A 20,483-nucleotide genomic window follows, 5' to 3' on the forward strand; every position below is an offset into this window, starting at 1 on the left:
CCCGATAAACGAGCACTCAGCAATGGTGGCCCAGGGGTGAGTACCTGCCTGCGGGTGCTGCAGCGATTCCAAAGTGGTGCCTTCCTTCCCTCGGGGTCCCCGTGCGGCTGCCCTCCCGCTTTGGCTGATGCCTCTGCCGTCCGTCAGCGCCTCCCAGCTCCCGATCCAAGCCGGCCGCCATCCTGAACGAGCATGCACGCGGCCTCACCTCTCCTAAGTCAGCCGCTGCCCCGACAACACGCTCACCCTGTATAACCTCTAATTCTTTACGTATCTTTAATGTAATTATGGCTAAAATTGTATGTATATGGTTTTAAACTGTTTTATTTGTCCCCCCCCCAAATTATTATTGTTATACGCATTGAAATACTTGATATTGTGTTTAAATCAAATCTACAATAAACTTGAAACTTGATTCAAATACGTACCAGATTGATAGAACACAAAAGTAGAATTAACACTTCATTACAGACAGCTCCTCTGGTACCTCATTTTCAGCAATTACAACATACTTTTTAAGACCTTAAATGGTTCATTATCAAAAAAATTCCTGATGATTATAATGGCAATAAAATAGAACGCCTGGCTCTTTGTGAGCAATTTTGGATTTTTGAATTAAAATCAGTACAACCCCCAAGGATTAAATGATTCTATCAAGTGGTATTCCACTATCTAATTGTTTTTACGCTTTTCTCTATTATATATATTTTTTTTCAGTATATGTTTTTTTCAATTTATTATTTTTTTAATTTTTGAATGTATTTCTTTAATTGAAGTATTCTCTAGCATGGATGTCATCACATTGCATTTTTTGTTATCACGTTTTTTATCTGCAGTGTCTACAATGGGCATTCCCACGCCTGAGCGCCATTTTCAACTTTAGATCCCCTCTTCATGATCGACTTTTCCACCCTAACCAGTGTGATTGCTCCCAAAAAAGGAGGTTATGTCCTCCGAAATGGAGCTCTGTAGAGCAGGGTGATCTTTTGACATGCTACAGACAGTGAATTAACATCTTTCAAGATAAGTACATTTTCATATTCACTTTGTGGATTATAGTGATGATATAGATGGGGATACTATTAGGAAATTGGACTCTTTTTTATAAGCATTAATAATTATTATGAGAAAGAGCATACATCAAGAAATTTTATAACGTTGATTTTTCACGTTATTTTTGGTTTATGAAACATATTTTTAAGGTCCAAGGATGTTTTCACACTGAATTACCCTCATGGGTATAATACAATACTAACAACTCTAGGAGCAGGAATTTCCTGCACATGGGTTATGAATACTGAGGACTTTTATCACTATTTTTTACAATTTACTTTAGTTATAGACATTGTTAGTGTGGTCACCAAATATTAGATATCTCTGAGTGGGTTCATTTATGAAAGAATAATTTTCATACATCGTTTCAAACATTCTTTCTAGTTTGGGTTCTTTTTGTGGTATGGAGGTATTTAAACATGTTCTCGTCTGCTTCTGGAGGAGGAAGGAAAGATGCAGACAACTGCAAAATCTTGACCTAAACCGTGGAAGCCTAACTGTTCCAATGAATTTCAAGCCTCATTCCCATCAGAATTTAAATTGTGACCAATGATCTTCCTGCTAAAATCAAATTTTTGACCAATGGACTTTCCCACCTCAATTTCCTGCCAAATTATGCTTCCTTCCTGAGGAAACCACTCATCTCAAACATCTGCCAATCAGGTTTGAAAACCTACTATATATAAAGACAAACTGCAGACCAGCATACCCTGAAGCATGATGGCTCGAACATTGGTTCCACTTATTCAGGCATGGTAAAATTTAGACAACTGCAATAATCATATTTAAACATCTGTCATATCTCCCCTTTCCCATTTTTCTTCCAAAGTATTCAGATCTTTAAGTCGGTTCGCATATGCTTGATGACAAAGACAATTTCATCTGTCCTCTAGACAAACTCCATCTTGAAGGTGTGGTCTCCAGAACTATACACAGTACACTAAATTAGGTTTCACAGAGACTTATACAGAGGCATTATCACCTCATTTTCCTGTGGCCATTCCTCTCCTTATGTACTCAAACATCCTTCTAGCTTTTGTCGTCAATTTTCCTACCTGCTTAGCCACCTTAAGATCATCATATATGATCACACCCATTCCTTTTCTCTTTTATGCACAAAAATATTTCATCCCCTAAACAGTACCACTCCCTTGGGCTTTTGCAGCATTTTTTAGCATTAAATCTTAGCTACTGAATTCTTGACCATTCTTCAAGCTTTGTTAGTTCCCTCCTCATGTTATCCATACCATCAGAGGTGTCAACATCATTGTAAATCTTGGTAACATCTGCAAAGAGGCAATATCACTTATGAAAATGTTAAATAATTATTTTTTAAAAATATCATAATAGAATTGCATTCTCTCCGTAGAATGGCAAAGGAAGAACATTCCCCTTGCTTCGTTTTCCCCAAAAACTCTGTATATAGAGTTACTAATCAGGAGTCCTGACTAAGCATGTGTCTTTCCAACAAAATGTCCAAACTAATTAACAAGGAAGATCAGAGAACTCAAAATCTCCCACTATTTCCTAACAAAAATATTATTTCTGTGGAGGGGATGCTTAGCTGTACATGGCAAATTAGGCGTCTCTGTCAGGCACACAGATCTGCATTCAGCTAGAATCTCTGACTGAGTACAACCCATCATCTGATATGTTTCTTATGGCAGAGAAGCGTGTTTGTTCTGTAAAGATTCCCAGTATTGCTCAGGAACTGCTTTTCCAGAAATGTCATATCAAGTAAGCTACAGCACTCATTCAGTGCTCATGTTAATGCCTTCATACCAGTCTCCCTAACATGCATGTTGCTTGAAGCTGAGTGTAGCTGCAATTTTTCTGTTCTGTAATGTTAGTAATTCTTTAAGGCTGCTACAAGGAAATTAAAAAGATGCAGATCCCTTGTAGGCCCCCAGAGGACCTTTCCACCACCTCTAATACACCATTAGGGGTAGTTTTCTAAAGTCAATTTAGCAAGTATATGGAAGAGGGGGAAAATAGGCTGAAAATAGGCTCAAGTAAAGATCCTAAGCACTATCCTATAAAGTTTTTTTTAAAAAATTTTATACTGCTCAATCAAACTTCTAAGCAGTGTACAAAATAACATTTAGCGCCGATTTTCGTTCTTAACTCTAGGTATTACACTTACACCTGGTGAAACTTGATATAAATCCTGGTGCCCAAGCTGGACACGGAGGCCCATTATTCTGTAACACTGCGCAAAACCTTTTTTTAAAAAATATTTTCTTTGAAAAACCATAGGAACTTTTTTCAACAAAGTGGTAAAACAACAGAGTACATTGTGAATGTCACATGCACGGTCCAATTGCCATTACAACTGGCTATACTAGTCCAATCCTTAGATCAGTTTTTAATTTTGCCCCCCTTCCCTTCCCCACTGATAAAAAGCCCATCTCCCTCCCTTATCCCCAAAATCCTTCTAGCCCAAAAAGCAGGCATTATAACAGAGACAAACACTTGTGCCACAGAACTGAACAAAATAAACTCGCTCCTTATTCCCAAGATTTTCCATGTCCCCATGCAACTCCCAGTTCACCATCTCTTTCAAGTACGCTTTCCACATCTTCACTTCGGGAGGGCTTTCATCGATCCTCATGTGCAGGATCCCAATAATAAAGCAAGGTTAATAAATTTCCAGAATTCATTAGAAAATCCTTGTTCCAACATATCTCTGTCATGCCCCAACACTAACATTATACTACTACTACTTCTACTATGAATTATTTCTATAGTGCTACCAGACGTACGCAGCGCTGTACAGAATCACCAAGAAGACAGTCCCTGCTCGAAAGAGCTTACAATCTAAACAGACAAGATAAACAAACAAGATGTCATGGATACAGTTAAGGGGAACGGTTTATCTGCTGGATGGATTGGAGGGCAGTGGGGAGTAGAGCTATGGATTGAAGGCTATATCAAAAAGGTGGGGTTTCAGTCTGCTTTTAAACACAGGAAGGGAAGGGGATTGACCCCACTTCAACCTGATGTACCTCCAAAACACTTCCAGATAAACCTGACTAAACTTAACATGCCAATGTAATTTCGAAAGTTCTCTTCCCTTGTAAGTAATTTCGAAAGTCTCTTCCCTTGTAAACCGCTTAGAACTATTTGTGGTATGACAGTATATAAAAATAAAGTTGTTATTATTATTATTATTTTTTTTTCTAAATGGCTTTATTTAACTAGTTGGTGTGTATGAAACAACATGACTTGAACTAGAAGTACTGCTTTGAAGAAAATTGACTGCTTTATCACTACAAATATTAATCAAAATAATTTATAAAAGATAAAAAATATTAAAATAGAGAAATGTAAAAAATATAAAGAGAATAGTCAAATAGGCAATTAAAGACCAGTGATAGTTCACATTAGACCACCTGGGTAAAATTATCCTAAAGCCCAGTTAGCTGTGAACACTTGGGCCCTGATTCTCCAAAAGTGCGTCCCGATTTTAGGCAGCTGTAGGCGTCCTATAGCTGTCTAATCAGCCAATCGGGATGCACGTTTTTTTTTTAAAAAATGCTCCCCAGGCAGGCCGCCTATATTGAAGGCGAGGCCCGCAAGACACCTAGGCCCTGATTCTGTATAGGACGCCCGGGAGAGGCGTCCTATTCAGAATCGGCCTACACTAAAACCCCGATTCTGTAACCGGCGTCCATGTTACAGACGCTGGTTAGAGAATCGGGTTAGATTAGACACGGCCCACTACACTTATCGCGGCAAGGGATCTCTCTGCCGCTATAAGTATAGCGGGCCGCGGCTTGTCTGATCGGATGCCCCCCTCCGACACTACCGACCGCCCCCTCCCACCCCGACACTACCGATCGCTGGCAGGAGGGTGTCCAATCCCTCCTGCCCGAAGACGCACCCCCCCGGCGCTAACAACCCCCAAACCTCCAAACTAACTGTCCTTCAGGCCAGACGGTTCTTGCCCGCCTCAATCGAAATGAGGCGGGCTCGCCCCTTCCCGGACCATCCTGCCGAAGCCTAAGGCCTGATTGGCCCAGGCTCTAGAAGCCTGGACCAATCAGGCCTTAGGCATAGCGGGTCCGCCCATCCCCACTTAAATCTAAGGCCTGATTGGCCAATTCAGACCTTAGACTTGGAGAGATTCCCTTGCCGCGATAGTATAGCGGCTGCGTCTACTTACAATGTAGACCAGCATTTTGTTGGCCTACATTTTAAGGTTTCTTCCTCTACTAGGGATGACGCGTAGGGCCGCCTAAGTTCGCCTAAGGCCTGTAGGCGAGCTTAGGCATCTTGCGGGTCTCCCAAGGCTCCTGGAGGCGCCTTCAGGCCTGCCTGGGGAGCATTTTTTTTTAAAAAAACGTGCATCCCGATTGGCTGATTAGACAGCTGTAGGACGCCTACAGCTGCCTAAAATCGGGACGCACTTTTGGAGAATCAGGGCCTTGAGATCTTTCTGCCTTAAGAAAAAAATAAACCTTCACATCATTTATATACGGTTTGTGGGTTTTATGTTAAACAATCTCTCTATATTCATCAATTTTTAAGGGATATTTTTCTTTGACTGTACATATAAAAGAGTATTAGTGTCCTTACATATTTATAACAGCACAACTAATGTTGCAGAGTACTGTTTCTCTGTAAACACTGTGTTTGTGTAGACTAGATTAGAAAAAATGTCTCTCTGGGATAGTTTCCAAAAGGTGGCTTGTAATAGAAGGCAAAGAGATGGCCTAGATGATTATCTTGAGAATCCCTTCTGATTTTTCTGTTTAAAGATAAGCTGGTTGAGCCAGATTTCTTATTAGACAGTAGACAAAGAAAGTTGGGGGTGGTTATAGTTGATTGCATGCATGATATTTTCATTTTGTTGTTTTGAAACTGTTGTAACCACTCTGGGACATAAGCGAGGAGACAGATATCAAAGCCGAAGAATAATATGTCTACCACAGTGAAAGACAATGCTGGAGAAGACATCCCTTTCATGATGGCATCTTGCTAGAGTGGCAATCCCTTCCCCCTCACATCCTTAAGGGGGGGCACTGGCCCCCCTACCTAAAAGATAAATCTTGTTCTGTAACTATAGTAACCCATTATGTATTTTTCTCCATACTTGTAACTGGTTTCCACATCAGTTCTTCCGGTGTCAAATTAATATTTCTAAACTGTTCTGTATACCAAACATAAAGAAGCTTTCAGAGCCTTTTCTAACCTCACTGAATTTTATTCCTAACACAGAAATAAATTTAACTATGAATCTTCTGTGCTCTTTACTCATTCTTCTGTGCTTCAGATACAATTTAATTTAAAGGAAAAATGCCATATTTCAAAGGAAAACAAAAAGCTGTTGTTTTTCTTCAAGCATGCTTAAGCAATCCTCACAAATCTATAAAAATAATAATAATGATAAAATGCTATTTAAATTCTGGCATTATTCCTACTTTGGGCTAGCTGAGGTTCAACCTTGTGCAGAAATAACTATTTCCTCAGAACCCTGCGGTTGTGGGATCAAATCCATGTGCTGCTCCTTGTGACCTTGGGCAAGTCACTTAATCCTCCATGGTCCCGAGTACAAAATAAGTACACTTCTCCCTCCGTATTCGCGGTTTCAGCAATCGAGGTTTCGATTATTCACTGTTTTTAGAATGCTGGCTCCTCCCCCCAAATTACATCAGTTTGCATAGAGAAATCGCTGATTCTAAGCGATTACAGAGAAAATCGCCGATTCCCAGTACTTTCTTCACCGTGTTTTGCCTCTCCTTCAGGAACAGGCCAGGTCTCCCACCATGTTATTCACAGTTTCACCATATTCACGATGATTTTTAATAGAAAATAGCGAACAATATATGAAAAAGTTATTTGCGGTTTTTCTGCATTTGCGGGTCTGTTGATCCCCCTATCACAGCGAATACGGAGGGAGAAGTGTACCTGCATATATGTAAACCACTTTGAATATGTAACCACAAAAAGGCGGTATACAAGTCCCATTCCCTTTCCCCTTTCTTACTGAGTCCAAACACACTTACTTGTAATTGTCATCCTCCACGAACTTCTGAAGCTCCTCAATGTATCGGACAGACTTTAAGTAGTTTTGCACATGGGGGCAATGTCACAAGATGATCTGTAGGGTAAGAAAAACAACGTGTTGAACAAATTTCTACTTGTTCTTGGAATTGGCAGCTTCTGTGTTTACGATCATTCACAGGGGTGTACAAATTTCTGCGAAACGGGTCGACAGCCCTGGAAAAATTCAGAAGAGTCGTCAAATCAGTTCGATAAACCTCTCAGAAAGAATTTGCCTGCTGAAGGTAAATTATGTAGCACCAATTTTTTGTAACTGTGTAGTAAATATTACAGGTGATCTTCAGAAACAAAAGAATTATTGTTAAATAACATTTATATGGTATTATGCAAGAGAATAAAAGATCAGAATCTATTCCTGCCAGTTTCATCCCCAGAGTAAAAATATTTTTAAAGGTATCAGTTTAGGCCTTTTTTATGTTTAGGAAATTTTGTGGGTTGCTGAGGTCTTATTGTGTCATTGCCTTGTTATTGTATGTTTGACTGACTTGCTAGTACAAAAAACTGAAATGTAGAGGTGTCAGAATAGCTTCCTGTGAGAACAACTGGGAGCTGTGTGTCCGCTGAAGCCCAGATTTACAGCAGCCTGGGGCAGGAGTAAATATATTCAACTTGGAAGGATGCTGGATGTTGGCACCCATGTCTTTGGGTGAATGGGTGCTTCTGGGAGAAGTGGAGGGCATCCATGGTGCATCTATGATGGCTCCTCCTCCTTCTAGGCACTACAAGAATTTTTTTATTTAGTGAACTAATTTTAATCTGAGATAATCATGAATACTTGCCTTTTAGCAATTAATATTTAAAAAATAATACTAGATCTCTTCTTTAATATTTCCTGAGGAAACAAATAATTTCGGGTCAATCAAGCCCACAACGAAACAAACCAGCAATTTAGTGCTAAAGAAAAGCCTGGAAACAGCTTCTCTTGGGTCCCAGGAGTTTGCCATTTACATAAGTAAAGAGTTCCACTGATGTGCTGAAAATCAGCCAAGCAATCATGATTTATAGGAGGCTGCTCTTGTGCTAAAAAGTCCTCTTTATTCCCTCTGTCCTTCATCTTAAATATTTTCACATGCACGTCCTTGGAATGTTAATCTTTGTTGTAATGCTTTGCATGCACTTCCAACAGTACAAAAAAGCAAAAAAGCCTGCAACAAATAGCATTGAATTAAAATACTCCCAAAGGCACACATAACAGATTCAATCAACCAAAGCAGGTAGCAGTCATGCCATAGGAAGGAAATGCCTGTGTGACTCAATTGGCACTACTCAACCTTATTTGAATTATCAGTTTATAACCCCCACAACACACTACAAAATCTGCAGCTCTTAAGAGCTGATATTTTCACCAGATGATTGGATTTCACTACTGTAAAAGGGGTCTCCCTGAGGAAGGGGAAATATGCACAGCTTTGGTTTTCAAACACACAACTGACCCACAGCAAGGGATGGTGTGAGATCCATGGTTACCTTTGTGCCCCATCAACCTTATAACTAACTTTCAAAAGTCTAAAAGTACTCATAGAAATTACACCTAAAAAGGAAGAAAAATGGTTGACTCGAATATAAGACGGGGCTTAATATTCAGGTGCCATGCCCTGCCAGGATCTGCACTCAGTGTCCTCTCTCTCACACACTCCCCTGGCAGGTTCTGCATTCAGCCCCCCCTCCCTGTCAAGTTCTGCACCCAACCCCCTTCTCTCCCTGCCCTGCAAGGCTCTGCACTCAGTCCCAATCCCTAACAAGGCTCTGAACCAAGTCCCCTTCCCTACCAGACTCTGAACACTGCCCCCCTCCCTACCAGACTCTATACCTTGTCCCCCCTCCCTGCCAGGCTCTGCACCCTGTCCCACCTTCCTTCCCTGTATCCTCTTCCCACTAAAAAGAGCCAACCTCATCAGTGATGTCACAATGGCTTGATTGTCCCGTACTCCCCTCTGCCCTCCAACCCGGCCAGCAGATTAACCCTTCCCCTTAACTGAAACCACCTAGTGGTAGGCCGGGACAGGAGGGATCCCTCCCATCTCCTGTCCTGGCCGACATTAACAATTACCACCCTCCCTCCCTCGCGTACCTTTTCCCTGGTGGTCCAGCATGTATCCTGCGCTGAACTCCTACTGCCCATTTTGATGCTAGTAGTCAGCGGCACACCCGGGCTGGCACGCAGGAGTGAGCCTTTCGTTGATAGGCTGCTTCCAGCTCTCGCGGCTCTCACAGCAGCCTATCAAGGAGCGGTGCAGGGTCGGACGAGAGCACAAAATCTCGCTCCTGCATGCCGGCCCGGGTGCGAAGCTGGCTACTAGCATCGAAATCGGCAGGAGGAGTTCAGCTTGGGATACATGCTGGACTACCAGGGAAAAGGTACACGAGGGAGGGACGGTGGTAATTGCTAGTGTCAGCCGGGACAGGAGACGGGAGGGATCTCTCCTGTCACAGCCTAATGGCAGGCCTGCAGGCAGTTCGGGAGGATGTCGGGTGGTCATTGTGGGATGACCCGAATATAGGATGAGACCCCCATTTTGGGCCATTTTTTGGGCCCAAAAATCTTGTCCTATATTCGAGTATATACAGTACTCTGAATATAACATGTGCCTTTTGATTACAAAGGCCTGAGGGGTTCAGTGTATAAGAGGAAGCCACCTGTTTCAAAACTATCCAGAGGGGTATAAACCTTTAAACCTGTTCTGGCACCCTATAAACTTCATTGTTTACCAATGAAAGTATGTATTCAATTTAAATTGATGACAATAGCTTTATAATGCTAAATAACCAACATGCCATTGAGAGGTTGTATTGGTATAAATCGACTATATATTTGTGTTCAGCTGAAAAATGACTATTGTCTATACCCCCTATTAAAAGGATGAGGAAAATCGTGTTCTAGGGTCTGGCTTTTCAATAATGGTGGCAAAATTATGACATCCACTCTTTCTGGAGAGGGGTTACTGTTATTTTGAAACAGACTAAAAAATGATTTATTCAGGAGTTGCTAATCTTCAGGGACTTGGGCTGGAAGTAATAAAGCAGTCGGATGGAAAAGCTTACCTGATGGGAGAAGCTATAGACATATGTTATCACATACAAATTTTTATGTAGTTTAAATATTTAAATTTTTATTTAAAAATTGTGAACCATTTTGCATGATTATTCAGGAAGTTGGTATTTAAGGGTGAAAGTTATCAAGATGAGAACAGTATAAAAAAGTGAATGAATGAATGAAATAAAAGGCAAGCTTTTACTGCACCTTGATTTACCATGGGAGTCCTCAACAATAGTCCCACAGGCTGCTGAATAACACCATGGCCACCCTATATGCAGCGATATCCTAGTGGTCCAGAGCATCAGGCTACCAAGCCACAGCCCAATCCTCCTGGCTATAACTTCTAGGCCTCCCCCTAATCTAGTCCCCTCAAAAAAAGAAGCCCCCAGCTGTAGTTGTGCATGACTACAGCAAGACAAAACTAACTTCACTAGTAGCAAAAAAAGCTGCAGACGATACTAAATAGAAGCCACAGACAGCAGCAAAAAAAGGTCTAATGGACCTTCAAAGTAACTAACTTTTTCCAGCACTGGACTAAGAATCATATACAATAAGATATGTATAAATAATTGAAGAAGGGGGGAGGAAGTCTCAGTGTGAAGGAACAGCGAAGGGAGAAAAAAATCTCCAACACTCACATACTCAGGTGAAGGTCTAATAACCTCCACCTGCACACCATCATCGAGTCCCTCCTGTGTGCACCCACCAACCAAATCACAAAATAAAGAGAAAATATTAGACCTTCACCTGAGTATGTGAGTGTTGGAGATTTTTTCTCCCTTCGCTGTTCCTTCACACTGACACTTCCTCCCCCCTTCTTCAATTATTTATACATATCTTATTGTATATGATTGTTAGTCCAGTGCTGGAAAAAGGTAGTTACTTTGAAGGTCCATTAGACCTTTTTTTGCTGCTGTCTGTGGCTTCTGACTACAGCAAGAGGCAGAAGTTTGAGGGATGGCACTGGAAGGGCAAGATTGACTGGGAATTGCTTGTCTCGTAGCAACCCCAGAGTATACAGAGGGGGAGGGGGTGTCAGTACTGAGGGAGAATCCTGGAGTTCAACTGGCAGGGGCATCAGGCTGCAGTTTGATGGCCTGATGCTTTGGGGTGATAAAATAACCCCAGCCTTTTAGCTGAGATTATTTTATAGTCATTTTCGGGCTATAATGAGACTTGTGATATGCACCCATGTAATAAGCAGCTTTATGTGTATTTGCATATTTTGCATCTCATTACTATGTTACCCATGGTGATTTCAATATCACTGTGTTAGGGCAAGATAACCTGTGTTAGTGCCCATTAAGTCATATTAAGGGGAAAGTAATGCAGGTTATTGCCCTAATGCAGCTTGACAACTTCCCACCTAAGAGCTCTGTTTACAGAGCTGCTTTACTGATTCCCATGTGGCAAATGTGATGAAGCCCTCAATTCCTATGCACTTCATCACACTAGTGTGGCTTTGTAAGATCTTTGAACGATAACAGTGCGCACTGGTTAAAGCTACAGCCTCAGCACTCTGAGGTTGTGGGTTCAAACCCACGCTGCTCCTTGTGACCCTGGGCAAGTCAATTGCCCCAGGTGCATTAGATAGATTGTGAGCCTGCTGGGACAGACAGGGAGAATGCTTGAGTACCTGAATAAATTAATGTAAAACCATTCTGAGCTCTCCTGGGAGAACGGTATAGAAAATTGAATAAATAAATAAAATAAAATATTTCAAAGGCTCATCTTGCCTCGACTAGAAATTATGCATTTTTTTTATTTAGTCCCAATATTATGGAACAGCTTGCCTGTAGAATTCAGAAAGGAAGAATCTTTTCAAAATTTCAAAAGACATTTAAAGGCATCTTTTTTTCAACTGGCCTTTTTAAATTGACGAGATAAATTCGGGACTGCAGTCCGCATTTATACATTTTTTATAATTTTTTAATTTGTATTAATTAATTAATTCTTAATTTTATTTTATTAATTTGGATGCTATAGGATGTTATGTATTAGAAATGTTATTCCTTTTCTTTTCTATTTAAATGGAGTTCTTTTCATAAGATTGATTGAATTATACTGTAAACTGCTTTGATCCTTTTTGGCTGTATATGCGGTATATAAAGATTTTAATAAACATTTTACAAATAAATAAAATGCAATAACATGAAGATTTTGCAATATACATGGAACCGATTAGTGCTTCCATAGTTACTAACCATAGCAACAAGAGACTTGTAAATCTGCAATTATCCGCAGAATGTTGTTCATTTGATTGGACCTTTGCTCGTTTTCCATGATGCTCCCTGAAGCTGGATATGCAGAATCAATATAGATTATATCCAGAAGATAAATTCCTGAAAGCAAGAAAAGGTAGGAATACATTTTAAATCACTAATGGCAAGTTGTTAATATAGAAATTAATCACAATTTATTACAATGTTATAACCTAATATATACTGGGACATTTCGAGAAGCATGAAATAGGAACACATTTTTCTTCTTTCAAGAAAGATACCCACCGTGTTTACCAGGAGTTGAGCATAATTCACAGACCCAACAAAGAAGATGATAAACTATTAATTAGACTCAGAAGAAAGTGAGCAGAAGAAATATCAACTCACTTTCAGCAAAGCTGCATTATCTGGGATTATTTTATAGAGACACATTGGTGCCTAGTGTCTGTATGCAATTACCCCTGAAAAGCTGCAGAAATCAATCTAAAATCAATGTTTATGACTACTTGGGAGCATGTGTAATGGTTCATGTGTAAAGTACATGCAGATTGGTGTATTTTATAATGGAAGTATATGAATCATTATTGCCATTGCTCCGTCCCAAAACTACCCCACACACACTTACATCTGAGCTACTGGAACATACATGTGCTCTTGTCACTGCATGTATTTTTACATAGGGGTGGGGGTTTGTGTGTGTATTTTATAGGTTGCAAATACTAGTGCTGCCCGATTCATGATTTGAATCGATTCACCAATTCATTTTGGGTGAATCAATTTGAATCGATTCACCAATTCACTTTGGGAGAATTGATTTGTTTTTGAAAAAAATCGAACTTACCGATTCGTCGACCCCCTTGCTAGAGACCCATTCAAGCTTTCCCTCTGCCACCTGAGTCCTTCCATCTAATGTAACTTCCGGTTTTGTGAAACCAGAAGTTACATCAGAAGCAAGGACTTCGGTGCCAGAAGGAAAGCCTGAAAGGACCTCTGTGTGCAGACTGGCGGCAACAAGGCTCTCTTCTTCCCGGCCAGAAGTATTTGTCCTCTCCTCCCCAGCCAGGCAAAAGCAGCGGTAGCAAATGTGATTCACTACTCTGCCGCTACTCCGGGCGTCTTTTCTCGGAAACAGGAAATTTTCACTGAGGGCGGACCGCAGCAGAGAGAAGACGCAAGGAGTGGTGGCAGGAGTGGATCGCTAAATCACTACCACCACTGGCAACATGTTGTAAAGTCAAAATAAAGGTAGATGGGGGAAGAGGGGAGATAGACTTGGGGGAGTTGGTGGACTGGAGAAGGAGAGATGGGGAGAAGATGGATGGGAGAGGTGAACTTGGTGGAGGGGGGATATGGACTTCGGGGAGATCATGGATAGGGGAGATAGACTTAGGGGAGAAGGAGAGATGGACTTAGGGGAGTTGGTGGACTGGAGAGGGAGAGATGGGGTGAAGATGGATGGGAGAAATAAACTTGGTGGAGGGGGAAGATGGATGATGGAGGGGAAGAGATGGACTTGGCAGAGATCATGGAGAGGGGAGATAGACTTGGGGGAGGGAGAGATGAACTTAGGGGAGATCATGGAGAGGGGAGAGGGAAGATGGGGGGAGGGATAGAAGAAATAATGAATCCAAAAACAGGAGAGGGAGAGAGATGGTGGACAATGGGATTTAGGGAGGGAAGGAACAGAAAAGGAGAGATGTTGGACACAAAGGATGGTATGTGTGTGTGTGGGGGGGGGATAGAGATACTGGATAAGAGGGTAGTTAGAGAAAGGGAAAACTGATGGGGAAGGAGGGAGAGACTAGATGAAAGGGTAGTTGAGAAAAGGAGAGGGTGGATCTGGGGATGGTGGTGAATAGAGACAAAAAAAAAAAGGGAAAGATGCCAGACCTTCGGGGGAGGGAAGGGAAATGGAAGGAGAGGACAGAGATGGAAGATGGATGGTTACCATGGAGAAAGAAGAAAACAACAAATGGGCAAGACACCCTGGCAAGTGAGTTATCAGAAGATGTTTGTCGTAGAGCCTGGGACCAACATGATTTGAATAATGACCAGACAACAAAAGGTAGAAAAAATAATTTTGTTTTCTGTTTTGTGATTACAATGTATCAGATTAGAAATTTGTATCCTGCCAGAGCTGGTATTAGACCGCGAACCTGAGCTAGGATTTAACAGAGAGAGGAAAAGTCTTTTTTGTTTATTTTGTTTATACCATAGGGCCAGTGGGTAGGAGAGGGCAAAGGGTGTGAAGAGGCTATAAAATAAACCCACCAGGATGTTTGGAAAAAACACCCAATTGGGCAGAAAAATCAAATCGATTCAATAGGCTGAATCGAATCGAAATATATTTTCCTGAATTGGGCAGCACTAGCAAATGCAGTACATGCAAATGTGCTTATATAAAATTACCACCTTATAAGTGATCCACCAAAAATAATTAAGGGGGCAACCTCTCTTAAGGCCCCTTTTACAAAGCCACAGTAGCGATTCCCAGTGCAACAACTGTGATGAAGCCCATAGAAATTAAAGAGAAACTTTGTAAAAGGAGTCCTTAATTCCTCCACTGGAACATTGCTTAATATGAGACTTTTCTGAAACCTAGATTTTCTGAGTAGTAGTCATAAATCCTGAAAATCAATCTTTTTGGACATAGATACACAATCTCCTTCAGAAATGGGAAATACAAATTTATTTTTTTAGGCCTTGCATTGATGAACACTGATCTAGACCAGTGGTTCCCAACCCTGTCCTGGAGGAACACCAGGCCAATTGGGTTTTCAGGCTAGCTCTAATGAATATGCATGAAGCAAATTTGCATGCCTATCACTTCCATCATATGCAAATCTCTCTCATGCATATTCATTAGGGCTAGCTTGAAAACCTGATTGGCCTGGTGTTCCTCCAGGACAGGGTTGGGAATCACTGATCTAGACCACAGGTGTCAAAGTCAGTCCTCGAGGGCTGCAATCCAGTCGGGTTTTCAGGATTTCCGCATTGAATATGTATGAGATCTATTAGCATACAATGAAAGCAGTGCAAGCAAATAGAACTCATGCATATTGATAGAGACCTACAAGATCATGAAGGGCATAGAGAGAGTAGAGAGGGGCAGATTCTTCAAACTTTCAAATAATAAAAGAACAAGAGGGCATTCAGAAAAATTGAAAGGGGACAAATTCAAAACGAATGCTAGGAAGTTCTTCTTTACTCATCGTGTGGTGGACACCTGGAATGCGCTTCTAGAGGATGTAATAGAGCAGAGTACGGTACCAGGGTTTAAGAAAGGATTGGACAATTTCCTGCTGAAAAAGGGGATAGAAGAGTATAGATAGAGGATTACTGCACAGGTCCTGGACCTGTTGGGCCGCCATGTGAGCGGGCTGCTGGGCACGATGGACCCCAGGTCTGACCCAGCGAAGGCATTGCTTATGTTCTTATGAAATCCTGAAAGCCTGACTGGATTGCGGCCCTCGAGGACCGACTTTGACACCCCTGATCTAGACAGTAAACTGGTTAGATCTGAGTTCTACCTTTAACCAAAATAATTTAATTCCCTCTGGCCTACGGGTTTGGTGCCCAAAGTGCTTTTGCAAACAGCATTAAGATTCCATTTGATTTGAATGAAGCAATCATTATACAGAACATCTTATTGCAAAAATCAATAAAATATACCAGTCATATGATGGCACAAAGCAAATATTCATGGCTCAATCCAAACTTTTGCCTGGGAATATCTTCACTTAAAAAGGACTCGGATCAAAAATACACAGACTTGGCATTATATGGTGGAGATACATGCCCACAGTAAGGTTTTAATCAGGGCCTTGATGGATTTTGCCAAGAAGAAAGGATAGACCAAGGCTAAAAACACATTCTGTATGTCTGTGAATGCCTGAGTTCAAGCGGCAGCCTTCCATCAACAATCTATCAACAAAACCCTACTCAAAACACACATCAGGAATTAATTACCACGTTGACAAAATGCAAGATAAAATATGGATTGTTTCTATGGTATTCACCATGGGAATTCTACTGCACAGATAGTGTTCTAAGATATTGTTTGGTTGCTACAGAAGATATTTTATTAAAGTGAAGAGTTCAAATAGTTAGTGAGAAGAAAATAAGATTACTATCATACACACAAGGTTACAATATGGTTACTAGGGTTGTCCAGAAAAACCTGAAGATGGAAGAACTGCGCAAATTGACGTTTTTCCCATTAATTTGATTGTGCTTGATCAGAAAATAATGTTTTAATTTTATTTTTTTTTTTAAATAAATCTTTATTCATTTTTAAAACTCACAGAATCCTGTACAGAATCTGGGCCTCAGTGTCTTCTTGAGATAGCATAAAGCCTGTGATGCTGTTCAACTCCTTGCAACAAGGCCTCATGCTGCACTGGGTCTTTGGTGAAGATGATTAACGACACAGCTGAGTGAGGTGTTAAACTAATAACTGACTTTTCTACAGAATGGTATACCGTTACTCCAAATTTTATATAAATTGATCAAGTTTTGATATAGTTATGCAAAAAATCAAGGACTGTATAGTTTTTTTTGAAACAGTGTACTTTCTGGGAGTTCTACTAGACCTGGAAATAGGATACTAGTGACAAGATTTTCAATATTTTATCTAGCCTTAGACAGAATTGCTAATTGACCTAGAATGCTTAAACATAATTAAGGTTATAACTAAAATCAAACAAAAAAACTCCAAATTTTATAAATAATAGGTCTTTAATGAGAGAAGTACAGATGTGAAGGGGTAAAAAAAACCCAGTTATGATGACATGGAAATGGCTGTAAGTAAACACTAAAGAGGCTGATATACAACATCTGTTTTAATCCATAGACATGATGATCATACCTGGCTTTTATACAGAACTTCTGGACTGCTTTTCTATGACAGACCAAGTGCTTGAACTCTACAAGGACCGAATGTTTCCTCTTTGAAAACTTTACTTCAGTTGAGCTGACCCCTTCGCTGCAACTCCCCTCCCTCCACCTTTTATTTAGGAGAATCCACTAGTGACAAACAGATTAATAACAACGTGCAAAACACATTTTTGTTTGTTGTAGAGTATCGGAACACAAAGTCGTGGTAGCGATGCTGCCTTGGGAAATGCACCAAAACCCATTCAATTTCTATGGGCTTCAGCGCATTTACCAAAAATTAAAAAATAAAGGGTGCTAGAAAATGGGTTTAGCACATGCTAACACTTTCCTGCATACTAGGCCCATTTCTAGCGCTCTCAGGATACAGGGCATTTTGAATTAATTTTTTTCAGGTCATGTGCTAATGTTCGCATTTGCATGTACAACCTGAAAAAAAAATTAACAAGCGACCACTTACCTCTTCCTATTTAGGAGACGTTACAGGCTCACTTATTAAGTCAGCGTTAACTAGATAGTGCATACAAGTGTGAAATGCTATCTGGTTAATGCTTCCCTACCCATGCCCCTAGCAAAAATATAAAATCATAAAATATAAAACACACACTTAGCACATGCTAAATAGTTATATAATGCACAGTGGCCTAATAGGGGGTAGGGGTATGGACCACCACAGGCGCCATCTTGGTTGGGTTCTGGCACCTCTTCTTCTCTCTACCCCAGTCCTTCCTCCCCTCTCCCCCCCCCCCCCCCGTGCCTCTAACTCTTTGCCGGTGCGAGCTGCAGCTCCAACCTGCTGTTCGCACTGGCCTTGGCTCTCCCTCTGAAGTCACTTTCTGGTTACGGAGCCAGGAAGTGACATCAGAGGGAGAGCTGAGGCTGGCATGGGCAGCAGGTTGGAGATGCTGCTCATGCTGACAAATAAAGCGGTACAGGGGGAAAGGAAGGGGTGCATGCACATGACATTGGGTGGGGGGGAAGAAGGGGAAAGCCATATTTTGTACGTGTATGACACGCAAAATATCAGTGCCATTAGAAAAAAAAAAACAAGTTGACCTGCAGCAGTCAATTTTTACTATAGTAAAACCCGATTCAAAATAGCCAAGCAATTGTTAGTGAATCAATCACTTGGCTATTTTGCATAAGGTTTTACTCATTTGCATGGCAGGATCAGATCGGATCGCAGATTGATAGGACAGCAGTTTAGTGAATTGGGTCGGGGAACGATCACAAAATTAGTAAAACTGATTTTGCAATCGTCGGTACAGGATCAGAAGGTTTAGTGAATCTAGCCCTAAGAGCCTTCCAAACTGAATATTTTTTCCGATCTAAACCTCTAAACTTAGGGCCATATTCTATAAATGGTGCCTACATTAGGCACTGCTAGGTGCCCTAATTGCAGCCACCTAGCGATGCCTAAGTTCCGGATCTGCATTTAACTTTTTTTTTGGAGGGGGGGGGGCTTAATTGGCATGGTTACAGACTGTGCCGGTTTTCAGCCAATCAAAAAAACCCCATTAATTAAACAATTTAAGAGTTTGGTGCCAAACTCTCAGGAAGGTTAGCGCCGCTTAAGTGGCAGTGCCCTCCTACGCCTAATGATGCCTATCTAAACAGTAAGTGTGGTTATAGGTGGAAAGCAGGCATGGTTGAATTAAGTGTCATTAGGCATCCGACATAGGCATTGATAAATTAGGCGAGTGAAAAGCTGACAAGATGGAGCAGTGCATATTTCTTGGATGCTTAGCGATGCCTAAGTTTACTTAGGCGCCGTTAGGCATGATTCTATAAATGGTGCCTAGTGGCTGATTGACAACCCCGTTGACTGGCACCTATAATGTAGGTGGTGCTAGGCGCCGATTATAGAGTCCAGGCCTTAATGCCACTAGTTGCCTAAATTTAGCCACTTAAATAGTTGGCCAGTTGGATAGTTGGATCAGATCAGGATGTCAAAATTATTGTTCAGCGCTTAAGAAAATAAATCACAGGCTTAGCTTAGGCATCTATTTTCAGTCTTAAAATTAGGAATCTATTTTTAGCTGAAGTTTTGAAAAGTATTAGGCTTCTAAAACTGAGTTGCTTATAGTAGAAGCTCTCTTCTCGTACATCCAAGTGCAAAAAAAAACAAAAAAAACGGTAATTCTTAACTGCCTCAATAAGCAGAAAGATCTAATCATAAGGCATTCAGACTCTGTCCTTTCCCCTATCCTAATGCAATGTGCTATGGAATTTACTTGATCTTTGATTCTGTTTTAGTTTCTTAACACTACAGATCTACTATGCTGGTTTTATGCCTCTTTTATATCCGTCGATGCTTTGTCAGCACCACCTCTTGTTTCATATAGCTAACCACTCGGTGGGGAAATGATTTAATTCAATAACTTTTCCAAACCCAAGCTCAAGATGACTTACAAGCAGATACATAAGTTATTTCTCTGTCCCTAGAGGACTTACCATCTAGGTTATAACATGAGGCAATGGAGGGTGAAGTGACATGAAGTAAGGTCTTCAAACAGGAAATATCCAGTCCATTTGGAAATCAAGCACTTATATTGTCACAGATCATCATCCTGAAAGTTCTTTATAATAGCCAGGTGTGACCTTGAGGTCAGTGATTCTTAATATGTATACTTTGGAAGAAAGGCAGAAGAGGGGAGATATGATAAATACTTTATGTTTAAATACCTCTGTGGCATAAATGAACAGGAGATGAGTCTCTTTCAATTAAAATGAAGTTCTGGACTGAGGAGGCATAGGATGAAGGTAAAAGGGGACAGACTCAGGCATAACCTGAGGAAGACATTATCTGAATTCAAGAAAGCTTGGAACAAGTACATAGGATTTTGAAGCGGGGAGTCTTTGCGTACCTTCATTTCTCTATGCCACTAGCAGCGTCAGTGAAGAAGTGATTTGAACCCTGGCTTTTCCAGTTCCCAGCTCACTGCTCTAACTAGGCAGGTGCTCCATTCAAGTAGCAATTCGTTATATTATTCTTGAGTGTAGCTTCACTTCCTCCAGCTTCATATCTACATCTATTTACACTCTTTGTTGTACAGAATGTGCACTGATAATTTTCTGCTCTTCTTTCAAGCCCAAGCCAGTGAGGACACTGTCCTCAAGTTAACCTGATAACTTGAATTTCATTCATCAAAGAGGGGCTTCAGCACAACAGGGACAGACTGTAGATCGATTTAGTAGAGTCTAAATTAAAT

General features: G+C 40.9%; 1 protein-coding gene across 1 annotated transcript in view; it reads right to left on the bottom strand.

Moving 5' to 3' along the window:
- RALGPS1 (Ral GEF with PH domain and SH3 binding motif 1) overlaps positions 1 to 20,483 on the bottom strand; it is a 643,064-nt gene that overhangs the window by 169,824 nt on the left and 452,757 nt on the right. Inside the window, 3 exon segments of the mRNA XM_033960779.1 lie at positions 7,062 to 7,138; positions 7,140 to 7,156; positions 12,361 to 12,498. Of these exon segments, the coding sequence (XP_033816670.1) occupies positions 7,062 to 7,138; positions 7,140 to 7,156; positions 12,361 to 12,498 (232 nt within the window).

Source organism: Geotrypetes seraphini, chromosome 10, assembly GCF_902459505.1.
Source record: "Geotrypetes seraphini chromosome 10, aGeoSer1.1, whole genome shotgun sequence".
NCBI classification, from domain to species: Eukaryota; Metazoa; Chordata; class Amphibia; order Gymnophiona; family Dermophiidae; genus Geotrypetes; species Geotrypetes seraphini.